The sequence below is a fragment of the Apium graveolens genome, chromosome 7 (assembly GCF_009905375.1).
Source record: "Apium graveolens cultivar Ventura chromosome 7, ASM990537v1, whole genome shotgun sequence".
Lineage (NCBI taxonomy): Eukaryota > Viridiplantae > Streptophyta > Magnoliopsida > Apiales > Apiaceae > Apium > Apium graveolens.
The window spans coordinates 23397285-23416266 of record NC_133653.1 but is presented as its reverse complement, the minus strand read 5'-3'; the positions used below and the strand labels follow the sequence as shown (position 1 = coordinate 23416266).

Sequence of the window (18982 nt, the reverse complement as noted above, 5' to 3'; positions counted from 1 at the left end):
ATATTGTTTATTTTCTTTTCTTTTCTTTTCTTTTTAATAAAAAGTACTTACATTCATTAAACCATCTCATCAAAATCAAGATTACAAGCAATAAAATAAGGAGCGTTATCATGTCACTCCTGCAGACCTAACATAGAGTTATATTGCCACTCCTGCAGACCTGACATAGAATAAAAAGCCTGTGCTACTAGATGAGCTATCTTATTCACAGATCGATGTACAAAAATAACTAACACTCCATCAAAGTGTTTAATTAACTCACTACAATCCTCCGCAATTGTGTCAAACATTGATGCGCCTCGATTTCCATTCACTGCGTCCACAATCATCTTAGAATCCGACTCAAAAATACATTTAGAAGATCGGAATGTTTTAGTCCATGATAAAGTTTCTTTCAAACTCAATGCTTCCGCTTCTCTAGCCTGCATATTCACCCTCAGAACATTGCTTCTCGCCTTGACAAAAGCTCCAACCTCGTCTCGAATTACACATCCAAGCCCTACATACCCAGCACGGGGAACACAATAAGCGTCCACATTAATTTTAACCCACCCAGGTTGTAACGCCCTCCAAACCCGGGTCAGAAGTTTGGGGCTCACAACACACACACACACACCATATATAAACCTGTATATAAAATATTATATGCATTGACCTTTCTTTTCACAATCATGGATCACAACAGGTTCAAGTATGAAAACAAGCCACAACATTATCTTTTATTACATCGTACCAAATCCTAATTAGTTCAACTTACAACTAATAATAATATCGTTCTTACAATCTTGCATAACTCATCTACAATATAAAGCTCCTGCTAGCTCGCGCGATCCAACTTAACCTGGAATCCTAGCTTGCACACTGGACTGGAAATCCTCGTTACCAACAATTTCCTTTTTCAACTGTTAAAAACATAAAAAGGTTTGCATGAGTGAGTTAACTAGCTCAGCAAGTCATAATATCAATAACTGAGGTTAAACAATAATCAATTGAAATGATTCAGAAGAATCAAGTTTCTGAATAAGCAATGATTAGAATTGGATATTCACTTTTCATTTTAAAAACCAAGGTTAGGCTGCTGATCAGTCACACACTAACCCCGAGCAAGGCTCCCAGCTTTGCTCTATATACCAGATCCAAGGTACGCATTGGCCTATTATGACCACAAATCTGGTCCGACCACGAATTTGGTCAACATTTATAAAAGCATCCAATTTTCTAAAACAATTCAATATGATAACCATTGTAATTCAATAAGCTGAATCATAAACAACATTTATCTTGAAGCATAGGGTGATTCACAATACCATGAAGGTATAACAAGGAATTCAAAAAGATTGGCTTTCAATAAAGGAAAGAGTAAGAAACTAGAAGACCAGGGGTTTAAGGATTTAGGGGTGAGCAACGGGTCAGAACCGGACCGAACCGGAACCGAAAGAACCGAGAACCGAAATAGGAATATTTTAAGAACCGAACTGGACCCGTTTGTATGTAAGAATCGACCCGGAACCGAACCGTAAATTTCGGTTCGGTTCGGTTCTTAACCGAAAGAACCGAATTTATTTTTTATTTTATATTTATTTATTTTTCATATTATTTTATATTCTTACTTTTTAAATTTTGACTAGTTTTGATTATTTATTAAGGGTAACTTAGTAAAAGAAGATTTTTATTAGTGGCGGATCATTTGAATTCCAGTACTTTCTAATATTTAAGAAGAAAAATATTTATAAAAATATTCAAAACTCCATAAATATTTAAAGAAACGAGTAATATAATAAAAATCATATTTTTCTTAAATTTTATTAAAGTATTATAAATAAGAAAACATAATACGTAATATATATATACATATATATATATATATATATGTATTTATTCATTTATATATGGTTCGGTTCGGTTCATACGGTTCTAGTATGTTACGAACCGAACCGAACCAAGAACCGAAATTTCTAGAAAAATAAGAACCGAAATTTCTAGAAAAACAAGAACCGAACTGGGCCCGAATTAGTTAAGAACCGAACCGGAACCGTAAATTTTTGATCGGTTCGGTTCTCGATTCCGAACCGGAAAATGCTCACTCCTACAAGGGTTCCAAGGATTGGTCTTCTGTTAAATAAAGAATAAGGGTTGGTATGTCAAGACATTCAATATCAGAAATCAGTATGTGGTAGATATGTATTTGTTGAGTAATATCGTATGTGTCTGGCTCGTATTTGAGAATTCAACAATCAATGGTTTATGAAGAATAAGGCTTATGGCTCAAGATCAATAAGAATCAGGGTTCAAGGTTGAATAGTTTAAAGCGCTTGCAATATAAAACAAGAGTTATTTTGAAAAATAGCAACATGTTATGAGAAAGTTAGAAAAATTTGCAAAATATCTAGAAGAAAGGTTCAGAAGTACTTGCCTTATCACCAATAATTTCCAACTTTACTCGTACCCATCTAACAGTTTTACTTTTCCATCACTTTCCTTCTTTTTCTATGTCTTGCTTCTCTTCATCGATCACTTGTTTTTTTTCTACACTTCAGTTCTATTTATTGATCACTGGCTTTTTTTTCTATGCCTTGCTTACTCTGCTAGGCATCACAAGTATCTATCAATACTCAATCTCATATCATTCTAATTGTCATCAATAAAAAGTTGGGAAGAACAAGAACAAGGCACAAATAAACAACTAGCAAGATTACATGATGAATTCTCTACACCTGCTAGTAACCAACATAAATTATCATGTCATCTTCAACATACTAATGAAGAAACTGAGTGGATAGTTATATATTGAACTTACCAGCTTCTTCTTTGAATGAGTAAATACTGTAGATGGTACAACACCTTAATTATAATGCGCATATAACATCTGCCATGTCAGTATGCTGTATGAATTTTTTTATGTCATTTTCTTCCAAACATACCCATGCTTTAATTCCTTCCCCGGATTTGTCATCAATCAGGACTACATTATTTTTCATTGGGATGTTGTGAATACTGAACCAAACAGGTTTTCCCCACCCAAAATCTGCTTCGTAAAATGGAAACTTAGACCAGCTAGTAAACGAAGCAGCAAAAAACATATTAGGATCTGAAAAACTACTAATCAGCTTATATACCCCATGACTTATCATTGTTTCCCTTTCCTTCCCTGGTGACAAAACCGTTCGACAGGCATCCACAACTCCCTTGACAGATTCGGAAAGACAATTAACCAAACTTCAGAGCCCTACCACTGATTGAACACATGATAATATATAGAGATTTCCAAATTGATGGTCGGGAAGAGGCGGAACTGTTCTTTTTCTTATATTAACTGCTTCAATAATTGTATAGGAGTTTGGGTTATCAGGGTTGGCAACATGTACATCGATGATAGCCTTCTCTATTAATCCGAATATAGACTGTACCCTTGAAGGTAACAAGCTTGAATCATCCAATCTGACCCTTTCTCGAATACTTGAAATCTTACTTTTTTCAAAGTGAAACATCTTTGTGACAATCTTGTGCACTTCAATATTTTCCTTATCCCTTGCAAGTCCAGTAGGGAGACAAGGCAACATTTTCACCGGAAATAGAAAAACAGAGTCGAAGTTAGGGGCGATTGGCATGAAATTTTCATCAACATACCCGAGTTCCTGCTTTGCAGCAATTGCCCACGCGTTGACTGTTAGGGCGAAAAAACGCGCTAATATTCACGTAAGTATATGCGTTCGCAAGTAGTATAAGATATAAATCAGATTCGTTCCCACAGAGACTGGTTTAGGTTAAGTTCAATTTATGAACCTATGCAATAATGTATGGTTATCGCTCAATGCTAAGACAAATAACAAATTGGATTTTGATTGAACTAAGAGATTATACTAAATAACCTTAACTAAGACAAATACGGGATTCTAACTTCATTACTACTTCATTCAATAGCCTTTTCATTCTTAAACTTAGCATGTGATGGTGATGACACTAATCAGATAACACGAAACTAGTAAACGCCAACTTTCGTTATACGAATACCCTACTACCAAGCGTCCACAAAAGAGATAGAAGTTGAATAGACACCAATTATGCTTAGTCCTTATATGTCTATAAGAATTGAAAACATAACGGTTTAATGTGCAAGTTATTTATCGTGATTACATAGGGCAAGTAAGATGGTTAAAATTACCTACGAATCATGCATAACAAATACATGAACCTATGCTAGCATGGGAAGTTCTAAATCTCTAAATTCACTGTCGCTTCAGAAAAGATTAACACGCTATCTTATATGTTAGCTACGCACATTAGACAAATAAGCACAACCAATACTAGGATATCATACAATCACCACACACCAAGATATCAAAATAATTAACTATTGAAATTCATAAGTAAATCCGCTAGAATCCCATGATAATGATTAGCCTATAATTGAACTCATCGTCACCATTGGTTCCAATGAAAGCATGGTATAAAACAAGGTCTTCATAAACTGAATAATAATTAAAGTACGAATAAACGAGATCTAGGTTCAACAAGAACGAAAATGAGCATCCAAAGTTACAACTAATTCAAAAAATCACAAGTTGAAAATAAGATCTTTTTTTTCGGAGTTGTTTTGTGTTTCTAGGTCTTCTCCTTGGTATCCCAATCTTCCCGGATGATGAAAACCTTTTTTTAAGTATTTATACGCCCCCAGTGGACCTAGACCCTTAAAATCGTCAAATTCCACTCAAAAAAGGCTTTTTTAGCGAAATCAGCGACCAGGTGCGCCTCAGGCGGCCGCCTCAGCTCTCCAAGCGGGCGCCTCAGGCGGCCGCCTCAGCTCTCCAAGCGGGCGCCTCAGCTCCCAAGCGGCCGCTCCACATCCCAGGCGGGCGCCTGCAGCCTGTCTGGAAAAATTCTGATGAATCTTGTTTTGGCCACAACTTGAGTTATACTCGTCAGAATTAGGCGATTCAACAGCCAACGCGAAGCTAACGAGATTCTCTACAACTTGACAATGGCCTTGGATTCCAAATCTGATCACTTTTCATCATATTTACTTTAAAAGCTTCTTTCTTCATTTAACTGATACCTGAAATGCAATAACACAAAAATACATCAAAATACCAACAACTTGAGTCCAAAACACCAATTTAAGCTTGTAATAAAGCGTTCCAAGTGGATATAAAATCCACTTATCACACCCCCAAACTTGAATCGATGTTTGTCCTCAAGCATAAACATACTCAAAACTACAAAACAAACCTAATGCATGAATGCAACTATGTGAATGCAACTAAATAATAATGCAATCGATCCCCTCAGAATAACCATAACCAAATGAATAAGACAATGCCTCTAAGAATGCAATGACTTAAAATAGAGCTCGAATAAATCTCACAAACCAACTCACAAACCAGAAATGTGCGTGTGTGGACTGCTTAATAGATATCTCTCGATACTAGATCAATAACCATAACTTATGTATCATCGAAACAATCAAAAGTTTATAAACAGAATAGACAATTAACGCATTATGACTCACAACACCTCCTTTCTACTAGAGTTATACAAGGATTCACACTATTATTGAACACATAACAAAGATGCTTATTTGACCGTGCAATGAATGAGGTCCCAAAAGACTTATGCAATAATACCCATGTAGCGAGCGTTAGGTTAACGGATCTCATACTATAAAAAGCCTTAGGTAACTAGGCACAAAGTCCCCTAAAACTTAATACCTCGAGTATTAAAGAGCTCACGCTTGATCAATTATGCATAAACACATACTCTTTTTTTCTTTTTTTTCTCTTTTAATAATTTCTGAATGAGTGCGTTTCGCTCCATCTCATTCAACCCTAAATATGAGCCAGCTACTAAACATTTGACGCCTAGCCTTACAACAACTAGCAATGAAATCCAAGTTTTTCTCCAGATAAAAAAAATCAGTGTTTTTACGTCATTACAAGAATATCACAAATTCTAAATATAACCAAGTGATTAAATCTCAACAACAAACAAGTATGATCATGATCTAGATCAAAAGCAACCCTATAAGACTTTGTGAAGTTATTTGTTTCTGGCATGCAAATCAATTCATTAGGACTTAAATATCCCTCTATTCGTCATCACCACACTCAAATCAACATCAACTTATCAAATATCATAGTTCATCTTAAGGGATCATGCTAAATATGCATGCAAATGCAACTATATGAAATCACATAAAATAAACAAATATGTCCTAAATGAATAATCATGCAAAAATATGAATGAACTACAACTAAACATGCAATATGAATCTATATGAATCTATATAGACACACACACTACTAATCCTTACATTATCACCCCCAAACTTAAAATTTTCAATGTCCTCATTGAAGGTAATAATAAGGATTTCAGGCATACCTAGTCGTCGAAAAGATCACCCTCCTCGGGTGGAGGATCAGATGGCCAATCAACCTCGCCACCAGTGTCTCAGAAAATAGTTCCCAAAGCCTGTGTCAAATCTGCAGCAAAACAATGGTGAATGTCATGCATGGCCTCCATACGCCTAGTCACTCGCATGTACTGCTCATCACCAAGACCAAACCTATCAACTGTCTGTAGCGCATGAGAAGAACCATCTGTAGGCACTGAAAGATCTGTCCAGCCATTCTCTACATCATCAAAAATATATCCCAACCCCTTATCATGGGGTGCAACTAAGAATGAATAACTCAAGTGATCTGGCATTCGGTTGAGCTCAAGTGTGGGAGCTTCTTGAATAAATGGTTTAAAACGCTCCTGAGAAATTTTCAGCTCTGCTAACCCAAGAGAATCGAATGGCATATCCAACTTCGTCTTCCACGGAGGTGCATTCAAAACCTGCAATTGCTCTACTTTAAAGCACTCCTCTTTAGCTGTGGGTAACTTTATTTCCTTGAACACATTAGAAGTGACCTTTTGATCGTAAACCTCCATCGAAAGCTCTCATTTTTGCACATCGATTATAGTTTGACCTGTAGCCAAGAATGGTCTCCCCAAGATAATGGGAATCTTCTTATCTTCCTCAAAATCAAGAATTACAAAGTCAGCAGGAAAGATGAGTTTATCCACCTTGACCAAGACATCCTCCACTATACCTTGTGGATAAGCGATGGAACGGTCAGCTAGTTGCAATGACATGTATGTTTGTTTTAGATCAGGCATACCAAGCTTCTTGTAGATAGACAAGGGCATCAGATTGATGCTAGCTCCTAAATCACATAAACACTTGTCGAACGACAAGTTTCTGATAGTGCAAGGCATAGTGAAGCTTCCAGGATCTTTAAGCTTCGGAGGCAACTTCTGTTGCAGCACAACACTGCATTTCTCCGTTAGAGCAACGGTCTCTAAGTCATCGAGCTTCACTTTCTGAAAGAGAATACCTTTCATAAACCTCGCATAGCTAGGCATCTGTTCAAGAGCTTCAACGAAAGGTATGTTGATATGAAATTTCTTGAACACCTCCAAAAACTTCTCAAACTTCTTATCCAGATTTTTCTTCTGCAGCCTCTTAGGAAAAGGAGGTGGAGGATAGATCTGTTTCTCCCATGTATTAACCTCAGGAGGAGTGTGTTCCACAGTAGTCTTCCTTGGTTCCACCTCTGCTTCCTTCTGCACTTCTTCTTTAGCCACAACTGCATTTTTTGAAACTTGAGATTTTTCAGGCTCTTCGTCTTGCTGAATTTGGGGGCTTGCGACCTTTCCAGACCTTAAGGTGATGGCGTTCACCTGTTCTTCAACTTCCCTCTTGCCTGGATTTGTTTCTGTATCACTAGGAAGCATTCCTGGTGGTCGATTCAATAAGGCATTAGCAATTTTTCCTATTTGGTTCTCCAGAGTCTTGATAGAAACAGCCTGGCTTTGGCATATAAGAGCCTGGTTTTTGCACATAAGCCACAACTCCTCCAATTCAGATTTTGCATTCGAAGATAGATATGCACCATGAGTTTATTGTTTTGGTGTAATTTGTTGCTGAAAACCAGGAGGGTTGAATAGCTTATTTCCTAACTGCTGGAGCGGCTGTTGCATCGCATTCTGATTGTTGCTCCAGCTGAAGTTAGGATGATTCCAGTTGTCAGGATGATAAGTTTTTGGAACTGGTTGCTGCGATCTCTGAAAGTTGCTCACAAACTGAGCTGAGTCACTAGATATAGCGCATTGCTCCGTCACATGCGGACCTGCAGACAGCTCACAAACACTAATTATATGCTTAACACCATAGTTAGCCAGAAAATCGATCTTCATAGACAATTCCTTTAGTAGAGCAGTGATAGCCATAACTGTATCCACCTCAAGAACTCCTACTACCTTTCCCTGTGGACATCTCTGGGTTGGATACTGATATTCATTAGCAGCCATCAGTTCAATTAGATCATAAGCTTCCTCATAGCTCTTTGCCTATAATGCTCCGCCTGCTGCTGCATCAAGCATGGGTCTGGACTGTGCTCCCAACCCATTGTAAAAATAAGTGTTGATCATCCAATGAGGCATTCCATGATGAGGACACTTCCTAAGCATCTCCTTGTAGCGCCCCCAAGCTTCACACAAAGATTCTCCCGTTTGCTGCGCAAATTGAGTAAGAGCATTCCTCATTGCAGCTGTCTTCTCCATAGGGAAGAATTTAGTAAGAAATTTCTGATCAAGATCCTCCCAAGTAGTAATTGAACCAGCTGGTAGAGAGTGTAACCAGCTCTTAGCCTTTTCCCTCAGAGAGAATGGAAACAGTCTCAGCTTCACCGCATCCTCAGAAACACCGTTGAACTTAAAGGTGTCCCAGATCTCAATGAAATCCCTAATGTGCATATTGGGATCTTCTGTTGAAGAACCCCCAAACTGGATTAAATTCTGCACCCACTGAATTATGCCAGGCTTGATCTCAAAGGTATTAGCTGCGATAGCTGGCCTGACAATGCTAGATTGAATATCATTGATCTTGGGTTGATAGAACTCCATCAAGGCTCTCGTTCGTGCTGCTGGATCTCCCATTATAATGAGTACCTGAAACACAAACAAATAAACCGTGAAAGTAAAAGAATCCGAGTCAGTGAACTTTAACGACCACTGATGACAAGCACATAAACTAAAAATTAACATCGAGTCCCCGGCAGTGGCGCCAAAAACTTGTTAGGGCGAAAACATGTGCTAATATTCACGCAAGTATACGCGTTCGCAAGTAGTATAAGATATAAATCAGATTCGTTCCCACAGAGACTGGTTTAGGTTAAGTTCAATTAATGCACATATGCAACAATGTATGGTTATCGCTCAATGCTAAGACAAATAATAAATTGGGTTTTGATTAAACTAAGAGATTATACTAAATAACCTTAACTAAGAGAATTGAGGTTAAATTACTTATATATGACAAACATGGGATTCTAACTTCTTTACTACTTCATTCAATAGCCTTTTTATTCTTAACCTTAGCATGTGATGGTGATGACACTAATCAGATAACACGAAACTAGTAAATGCCAACTTTCGTTGTACGAATATCCTACTACCAAGCATCCTTATATGTCTATAAGAATTGAAAACATAATGGTTTAATGCGCAAGTTATCTATCGTGATTACATAGGGCAAGTAAGATGGTTAAAATTACCTACGAATCATGCATAACAAATACATGAACCTATGCTAGCATGGGAAGTTCTAAATCTCTAAATTCACTGTCGCTTCAGAAAAGATTAACACGCTATCTTATATGTTAGCTACGCACATTAGACGAATAAGCACAACCAATACTAGGATATCATACAATCACCACACACCAAGATATCAAAACAATTAACTATTGAAATTCATAAGTAAATCCGCTAGAATCCCATGATAATGATTAGCCTATAATTGAACTCATCGTCACCATTGGTTCCAATGAAAGCATGGTATAAAACAAGGTCTTCATAAACTGAATAATAATTAAAGTACGAATAAACGAGATCTAGGTTCAACAAGAACGAAAATGAGCATCCAAAGTTACAACTAATTCAAAAAATCACAAGTTGAAAATAAGATCTTTTTTTTCGGAGTTGTTTTGTGTTTCTAGGTCTTCTCCTTGGTATCCCAATCTTCCCGGATGATGAAAACCTTTTTTTAAGTATTTATACGCCCCCAGTGGACCTAGACCCTTAAAATCGTCAAATTCCACTCAAAAAAGGCTTTTTCAGCGAAATCAGCGACCAGGTGCGCCTCAGGCGGCCGCCTCAGCTCTCCAAGCGGGCGCCTCAGCTCCCAAGCGGCCGCTCCACATCCCAGGCGGGCGCCTGCAGCCTGTCTGGAAAAATTCTGATGAATCTTGTTTTGGCCACAACTTGAGTTATACTCGTCAGAATTAGGCGATTCAACAGCCAACGCGAAGCTAACGAGATTCTCTACAACTTGACAATGGCCTTGGATTCCAAATCTGATCACTTTTCATCATATTTACTTTAAAAGCTTCTTTCTTCATTTAACTGATACCTGAAATGCAATAACACAAAAATACATCAAAATACCAACAACTTGAGTCCAAAACACCAATTTAAGCTTGTAATAAAGCGTTCCAAGTGGATATAAAATCCACTTATCACACCCCCAAACTTGAATCGATGTTTGTCCTCAAGCATAAACATACTCAAAACTACAAAACAAACCTAATGCATGAATGCAACTATGTGAATGCAACTAAATAATAATGCAATCGATCCCCTCAGAATAACCATAACCAAATGAATAAGACAATGCCTCTAAGAATGCAATGACTTAAAACAGAGCTCGAATAAATCTCACAAACCAACTCACAAACCAGAAATGTGCGTGTGTGGACTGCTTAATAGATATCTCTCGATACTAGATCAATAACCATAACTTATGTATCATCGAAACAATCAAAAGTTTATAAACAGAATAGACAATTAACGCATTATGACTCACAACACCTCCTTTCTACTAGAGTTATACAAGGATTCACACTATTATTGAACACATAACAAAGATGCTTATTTGACCGTGCAATGAATGAGGTCCCAAAAGACTTATGCAATAATACCCATGTAGCGAGCGTTAGGTTAACGGATCTCATACTATAAAAAGCCTTAGGTAACTAGGCACAAAGTCCCCTAAAACTTAATACCTCGAGTATTAAAGAGCTCACGCTTGATCAATTATGCATAAACACATACTCTTTTTTTCTTTTTTTTCTCTTTTAATAATTTCTGAATGAGTGCGTTTCGCTCCATCTCATTCAACCCTAAATATGAGCCAGCTACTAGACATTTGACGCCTAGCCTTACAACAACTAGCAATGAAATCCAAGTTTTTCTCCAGATAAAAAAAATCAGTGTTTTTACGTCATTACAAGAATATCACATATTCTAAATATAACCAAGTGATTAAATCTCAACAACAAACAAGTATGATCATGATCTAGATCAAAAGCAACCCTATAAGACTTTGTGAAGTTATTTGTTTCTGGCATGCAAATCAATTCATTAGGACTTAAATATCCCTCTATTCGTCATCACCACACTCAAATCAACATCAACTTATCAAATATCATAGTTCATCTTAAGGGATCATGCTAAATATGCATGCAAATGCAACTATATGAAATCACATAAAATAAACAAATATGTCCTAAATGAATAATCATGCAAAAATATGAATGAACTACAACTAAACATGCAATATGAATCTATATGAATCTATATAGACACACACACTACTAATCCTTACATTATCACCCCCAAACTTAAAATTTTCAATGTCCTCATTGAAGGTAATAATAAGGATTTCAGGCATACCTAGTCGTCGAAAAGATCACCCTCCTCGGGTGGAGGATCAGATGGCCAATCAACCTCGCCACCAGTGTCTCGGAAAATAGTTCCCAAAGCCTGTGTCAAATCTGCAGCAAAACAATGGTGAATGTCATGCATGGCCTCCATACGCCTAGTCACTCGCATGTACTGCTCATCACCAAGACCAAACCTATCAACTGTCTGTAGCGCATGAGAAGAACCATCTGTAGGCACTGAAAGATCTGTCCAGCCACTCTCTACATCATCAAAAATATATCCCAACCCCTTATCATGGGGTGCAACTAAGAATGAATAACTCAAGTGATCTGGCATTCGGTTGAGCTCAAGTGTGGGAGCTTCTTGAATAAATGGTTTAAAACGCTCCTGAGAAATTTTCAGCTCTGCTAACCCAAGAGAATCGAATGGCATATCCAACTTCCTCTTCCACGGAGGTGCATTCAAAACCTGCAATTGCTCTACTTTAAAGCACTCCTCTTTAGCTGTGGGTAACTTTATTTCCTTGAACACATTAGAAGTGACCTTTTGATCGTAAACCTCCATCGAAAGCTCTCATTTTTGCACATCGATTATAGTTTGACCTGTAGCCAAGAATGGTCTCCCCAAGATAATGGGAATCTTCTTATCTTCCTCAAAATCAAGAATTACAAAGTCAGCAGGAAAGATGAGTTTATCCACCTTGACCAAGACATCATCCACTATACCTTGTGGATAAGCGATGGAACGGTCAGCTAGTTGCAATGACATGTATGTTTGTTTTAGATCAGGCATACCAAGCTTCTTGTAGATAGACAAGGGCATCAGATTGATGCTAGCTCCTAAATCACATAAACACTTGTCGAACGACAAGTTTCTGATAGTGCAAGGCATAGTGAAGCTTCCAGGATCTTTAAGCTTCGGAGGCAACTTCTGTTGCAGCACAACACTGCATTTCTCCGTTAGAGCAACGGTCTCTAAGTCATCGAGCTTCACTTTCTGAAAGAGAATACCTTTTATAAACCTCGCATAGCTAGGCATCTGTTCAAGAGCTTCAACGAAAGGTATGTTGATATGAAATTTCTTGAACACCTCCAAAAACTTCTCAAACTTCTTATCCAGATTTTTCTTCTGCAGCCTCTTAGGAAAAGGAGGTGGAGGATAGATCTGTTTCTCCCATGTATTAACCTCAGGAGGAGTGTGTTCCACAGTAGTCTTCCTTGGTTCCACCTCTGCTTCCTTCTGCACTTCTTCTTTAGTCACAACTGCATTTTTTGAAACTTGAGATTTTTCAGGCTCTTCGTCTTGCTGAATTTGGGGGCTTGCGACCTTTCCAGACCTTAAGGTGATGGCGTTCACCTGTTCTTCAACTTCCCTCTTGCCTGGATTTGTTTCTGTATCACTAGGAAGCATTCCTGGTGGTCGATTCAATAAGGCATTAGCAATTTTTCCTATTTGGTTCTCCAGAGTCTTGATAGAAACAGCCTGGCTTTGGCATATAAGAGCCTGGTTTTTGCACATAAGCCACAACTCCTCCAATTCAGATTTTGCATTCGAAGATAGATATGCACCATGAGTTTATTATTTTGGTGTAATTTGTTGCTGAAAACCAGGAGGGTTGAATAGCTTATTTCCTAACTGCTGGAGCGGCTGTTGCATCGCATTCTGATTGTTGCTCCAGCTTAAGTTAGGATGATTCCAGTTGTCAGGATGATAAGTTTTTGGAACTGGTTGCTGCGATCTCTGAAAGTTGCTCACAAACTGAGCTGAGTCACTAGATATAGCGCATTGCTCCGTCACATGCGGACCTGCAGACAGCTCACAAACACTAATTATATGCTTAACACCATAGTTAGCCAGAAAATCGATCTTCATAGACAAGTCCTTTAGTAGAGCAGTGATAGCCATAACTGTATCCACCTCAAGAACTCCTACTACCTTTCCCTGTGGACATCTCTGGGTTGGATACTGATATTCATTAGCAGCCATCAGTTCAATTAGATCATAAGCTTCCTCATAGCTCTTTGCCTATAATGCTCCGCCTGCTGCTGCATCAAGCATGGGTCTGGACTGTGCTCCCAACCCATTGTAAAAATAAGTGTTGATCATCCAATGAGGCATTCCATGATGAGGACACTTCCTAAGCATCTCCTTGTAGCGCCCCCAAGCTTCACACAAAGATTCTCCCGTTTGCTGCGCAAATTGAGTAAGAGCATTCCTCATTGCAGCTGTCTTCTCCATAGGGAAGAATTTAGTAAGAAATTTCTGATCAAGATCCTCCCAAGTAGTAATTGAACCAGCTGGTAGAGAGTGTAACCAGCTCTTAGCCTTTTCCCTCAGAGAGAATGGAAACAGTCTCAGCTTCACCGCATCCTCAGAAACACCGTTGAACTTAAAGGTGTCCCAGATCTCAATGAAATCCCTAATGTGCATATTGGGATCTTCTGTTGAAGAACCCCCAAACTGGATTAAATTCTGCACCCACTGAATTATGCCAGGCTTGATCTCAAAGGTATTAGCTGCGATAGCTGGCCTGACAATGCTAGATTGAATATCATTGATCTTGGGTTGATAGAACTCCATCAAGGCTCTCGTTCGTGCTGCTGGATCTCCCATTATAATGAGTACCTGAAACACAAACAAATAAACCGTGAAAGTAAAAGAATCCGAGTCAGTGAACTTTAACGACCACTGATGACAAGCACATAAACTAAAAATTAACATCGAGTCCCCGGCAGTGGCGCCAAAAACTTGTTAGGGCGAAAACATGTGCTAATATTCACGCAAGTATACGCGTTCGCAAGTAGTATAAGATATAAATCAGATTCGTTCCCACAGAGACTGGTTTAGGTTAAGTTCAATTAATGCACATATGCAACAATGTATGGTTATCGCTCAATGCTAAGACAAATAATAAATTGGGTTTTGATTAAACTAAGAGATTATACTAAATAACCTTAACTAAGAGAATTGAGGTTAAATTACTTATATATGACAAACATGGGATTCTAACTTCTTTACTACTTCATTCAATAGCCTTTTTATTCTTAACCTTAGCATGTGATGGTGATGACACTAATCAGATAACACGAAACTAGTAAATGCCAACTTTCGTTGTACGAATATCCTACTACCAAGCATCCTTATATGTCTATAAGAATTGAAAACATAATGGTTTAATGCGCAAGTTATCTATCGTGATTACATAGGGCAAGTAAGATGGTTAAAATTACCTACGAATCATGCATAACAAATACATGAACCTATGCTAGCATGGGAAGTTCTAAATCTCTAAATTCACTGTCGCTTCAGAAAAGATTAACACGCTATCTTATATGTTAGCTACGCACATTAGACGAATAAGCACAACCAATACTAGGATATCATAGAATCACTACACAACAAGATTTCAAAACAATTAAATATTGAAATTTATAAGTAAATCCGCTAGAATCTCATGATAACGATTAGCCCATAATTGAACTCATCGTCACCATGGGTTCCAATGAAAGCATGGTATAAAACAAGGTCTTAATAAACTGAATAATAATTAAATTACGAATAAACGAGATGTAGGTTCAACAAGAACGAAAACGAGCATCCAAAGTTACAACTAATTCAAAGAATCACAAGTTGAAAACAAGATCTTCTTTTTCAGAGTTATTTTGTGCTTCTAGGTCTTCTCCTTGGTATCCCAATCTTCCAGGATGATGAAAACCCTTTTTTTTAGTATATATACGCCCCTAGTGGACCTGGACCCTTAAAATCATCAAATTCCACTAAAAAAAGGCTTTTTCAGTGAAATCAGCGACCAGCCGCATCTCAGGCGGCCGCCTCAGCTCTCCAAGCGGGCGCCTCAGCTCCCAAGCGGCCGCCCCACATCCCAGGCGGGCGCCTGCAGCCTGTCTGGAAAAATTCTGATAAAATCTTATTTTGGCCATAACTTGAGTTCTACTCGTCAGAATTAGGCGATTCAACTGCCACGCGAAGCTAACGAGATTCTCTACAACTTGACAATGGCCTTGGATTCCAAATCTGATCACTTTTCATTATATTTCCTTTAAAAGCTCCTTTCTTCATTTAACTGATACCTGAAAATACAATAACACTAAAACACATCAAAATACCAACAACTTGAGTCCAAAACACCAATTTAAGCTTCTAATAAAGCATTCCAAGTGGATATAAAATCCACTTATCATTGACAAATGACATTGTCGGTGACATGTCAGCAATTCTGTGTGAAATACAGACTGTAATAGCAACTGCACCACAACTGAAGGCACTTACTTGTATTGCAAGTAAAGGATCATCACATCCATCAATTACACCTATGGGGCACGGAACTAAATCATTGAACAGCTCAGCCTTCACATTCATCCGTTGGCTGACAAGAACATCGAGACGAATATCAACATTGGCTTTGACATATTCAGTACCTTGATCACCACAATCAACTGAGTGACTGTCTACACGATATCTTCCAGCAAAATGATAAAAACTAGTCAATACCTTGAATAGCGAATTTTTCAAATGCTTGTACCGTAATGAAATATCATTAGTAGTATCCTGATCAGAGGGAGATGTTGGGCCTGGTCCACTTATGTGGGCTATGATTTTATTAAGCCCAACTAAATAAATGAAAAACAAATACAGTAGAATGTCAGAGAGAGAGAAAAAGAAAAAGAAAATAAAATGGGAGAGACAAAACATTTTGTGGAGCAGCGTGAAGTGATTCAAGATAATCCCAGAGGTGGAAATACCAGCAGCAACAAGGTTTTATCTGTGAATTCTCTTCTACAAATCGGTGAGAATATCCAAACTTGGTTTGATGTATTATTAGTGAAATCCACATCTCTGTGAAGATTAATGTTTGTATGTACCTCTAGTATTAACTAGAAAGAAACTTGTGTATCCCATTATTTATAGTGGAAGCGTTTTAGTGTGGGTGGTTTACTGTCACCTCGTGGTTTTTCCCTTCACCTTGGAGGGTTTTCCACGTCAAAAATCTGGTTTGTTTTTTACTTCTTTGCTGCTGTTATTTTGATCCATATTGCTGTAATTTTTTGTCTATTTATTGATCAGTGCATCATCTTATTTTACACATAAAGAGGAAGTATAAAGTGTAGTTGCATATAGCTTAGCTTGTTGTTGATTAATTGTTGTCTCCGGTAACCTTTGAACATTGCTGTTAAAGTCTGGTGTATCCAAAAAGAGTTTATTACACTCTTTTATTCCCATCATAGTGGCGTCAGAGCCAGGTTTCTAGAAATAAGTTTCTTGTGTGTCAAAAATGGATGGGTCAGATAGAATGATTAGATTAAACTCAACAAATTACTCCATATGGAAGCGTATGATGGAAGACTTGCTTTATCGCAAAATTTATATAAGCTAGTTACATTAGGTGATCAAAAACCTGATGATATTTCAAGTGAAGACTGGAAAGTTATGCACAGAAAACTGTTGGATTTATAAGAAGATGGGTTGAATCTAGTGTATTCGAAAATGTTTGTGATGAAACTGAAGCTCATATTTTATGGAAAAAAATGGAGAGTACCTTTGAGAAGAAAACGACAAGAAACAAAACTACACTAATTAAAAGGCTTGTTAATATGAAGTATAAAGATGGAAGCAGCATGGTAGAGCACACAAATCAGTTTCAGAGCATTTCCAACAAATTGGTCACCTTGGAATTAAAGCTTGATGATGAGGTTCAAGCCTCTTTACTTCTTAGCTCATTTCCTGACAGTTGGGAAACACTAGTGGTGACAATCAGCAACTCTGCACCAGATGGAAAACTAACCATGGATTTGGTTAAAGATAGCTTGTTAAATGAAGAGGCAAGAAGAAAAGAAGCAGGTGAATATTTTTCAGGGGCACTTCTAACGTAGAAAGAGGAAAGACCTGGAAGGAGTCAACAAAGAAATTGGCACAATCCCAGCATAAGAGATCATTCCAGGGGAAGATCTAAATCTAGATCAAGAAAAAATATTACTTGCTACCATTGCAATAAACCCGAACATATTATTAAAGAATGCATAATTTTAAAAAGAGAATAGAAATGCAAGAAGAACGAGAATGAGGCAAACAAAATTTCTAATGATGGTAATGTACAGATTATCCTTAATAGCACATATGTCAATATTGCTTGTCAGGATACAGATTGGGTGATCGATTCTGGTGCCTCATACCATGTAACATCTCATGCTGAATTTTTTTACAAGCTACACTAGTGGTGATTTTGGAATAGTGCGAATGGGAAATAAAGGTGCATCCAAGATTATCGGTATTGGCGATATTCACATAGAAACTAACATGGGAAACAAGCTAGTGCTCAAAGACGTCAGACATGTTCCAGATATTTGACTTAATTTGATCTCTACAGGAAAACTTGATGATGAAGGTTTTCAAAGTTATTATGGTGAAGGTAAATGGAAGCTTACTAAAGGTTCGATAATTGTTGCTGAGGGAAAGAAAATGAGCACTCTTTATTCGACACAAGCTACACTTTGCAAGTCTGATATAAATACAATTCAGAAGGATGCAAATCTTGATCTTTGGCATGCAAGGCTCGATCATATCAGCGAAAAGGGACTCCAAACACTGGTCAGAAAGAAATATTTACCTCAACTGCAAAGTATGACTTCCCTTAAAACTTGTGATCATTGCATAATTGGAAAAACATATAGAGTTGCATTCAATACTCATTCCTCATTTAGAAAGCCAGGTGTGATTGATTTGATACATACTGATGTTTGTAGTATGCAAAGTAAATCTCTTGGTGGTGCTCTTTACTTTGTAACATTTATTGAAGATCATTCGCGGAAAGTTTGGGTGTTCAATTTAAAATCTAAAGATCAGGTACTTGATGTATTTACAAAATTTCATTCTTATGTTGTTGAACGAGAAACAGGAAGAAAATTGAAGTGTGTCAGATCAGATAACGGAGGTGAGTACAGGGGTCCATTTGAAAAATATTGTCAAAGACATGGCATCAGGCTTAAGAAAACAGTAGTAAAAACCCCCCAGCAGAACGGGGTAGTGGAGAGAATGAATAGAACCATTGAAGAGCGAGTCCGATGTATGCTTTCATATGCTAAACTACCAAAGTCTTTTTGGGGGGAGGCTGTAAGAACTGCTGTTGATTAATCAATCTTTCTCCTTCGGTTCCGCTTAACGGTGATGTACCTGAAAGAGTATGGACAGGAAAACATATCTC

The 18982-nt window shown here is 37.8% G+C and overlaps 1 protein-coding gene and 2 non-coding genes across 3 annotated transcripts; 2 read left to right on the top strand and 1 right to left on the bottom strand.

The window, feature by feature from the left end:
- Nucleotides 1-113: 113 nt before the first annotated feature.
- On the bottom strand, nucleotides 114-17004 carry LOC141673400 (pelargonidin 3-O-(6-caffeoylglucoside) 5-O-(6-O-malonylglucoside) 4'''-malonyltransferase-like). Its single transcript, XM_074480145.1, has 5 exons — nucleotides 16940-17004; nucleotides 16014-16243; nucleotides 3366-3664; nucleotides 2996-3185; nucleotides 114-499 (listed from the first exon to the last, which is right to left on the bottom strand). Exons 1-5 carry the CDS (start codon nucleotides 17002-17004, stop codon nucleotides 114-116), a joined length of 1170 nt encoding a protein of 389 aa, XP_074336246.1.
- LOC141676160 (small nucleolar RNA R71) lies at nucleotides 8483-8589 on the top strand. The gene has a single exon (XR_012556765.1). It is a non-coding gene; the product is annotated as a small nucleolar RNA R71 (small nucleolar RNA).
- LOC141676159 (small nucleolar RNA R71) lies at nucleotides 13883-13989 on the top strand. Its single transcript, XR_012556764.1, has one exon. It is a non-coding gene; the product is annotated as a small nucleolar RNA R71 (small nucleolar RNA).
- Nucleotides 17005-18982: the final 1978 nt, after the last annotated feature.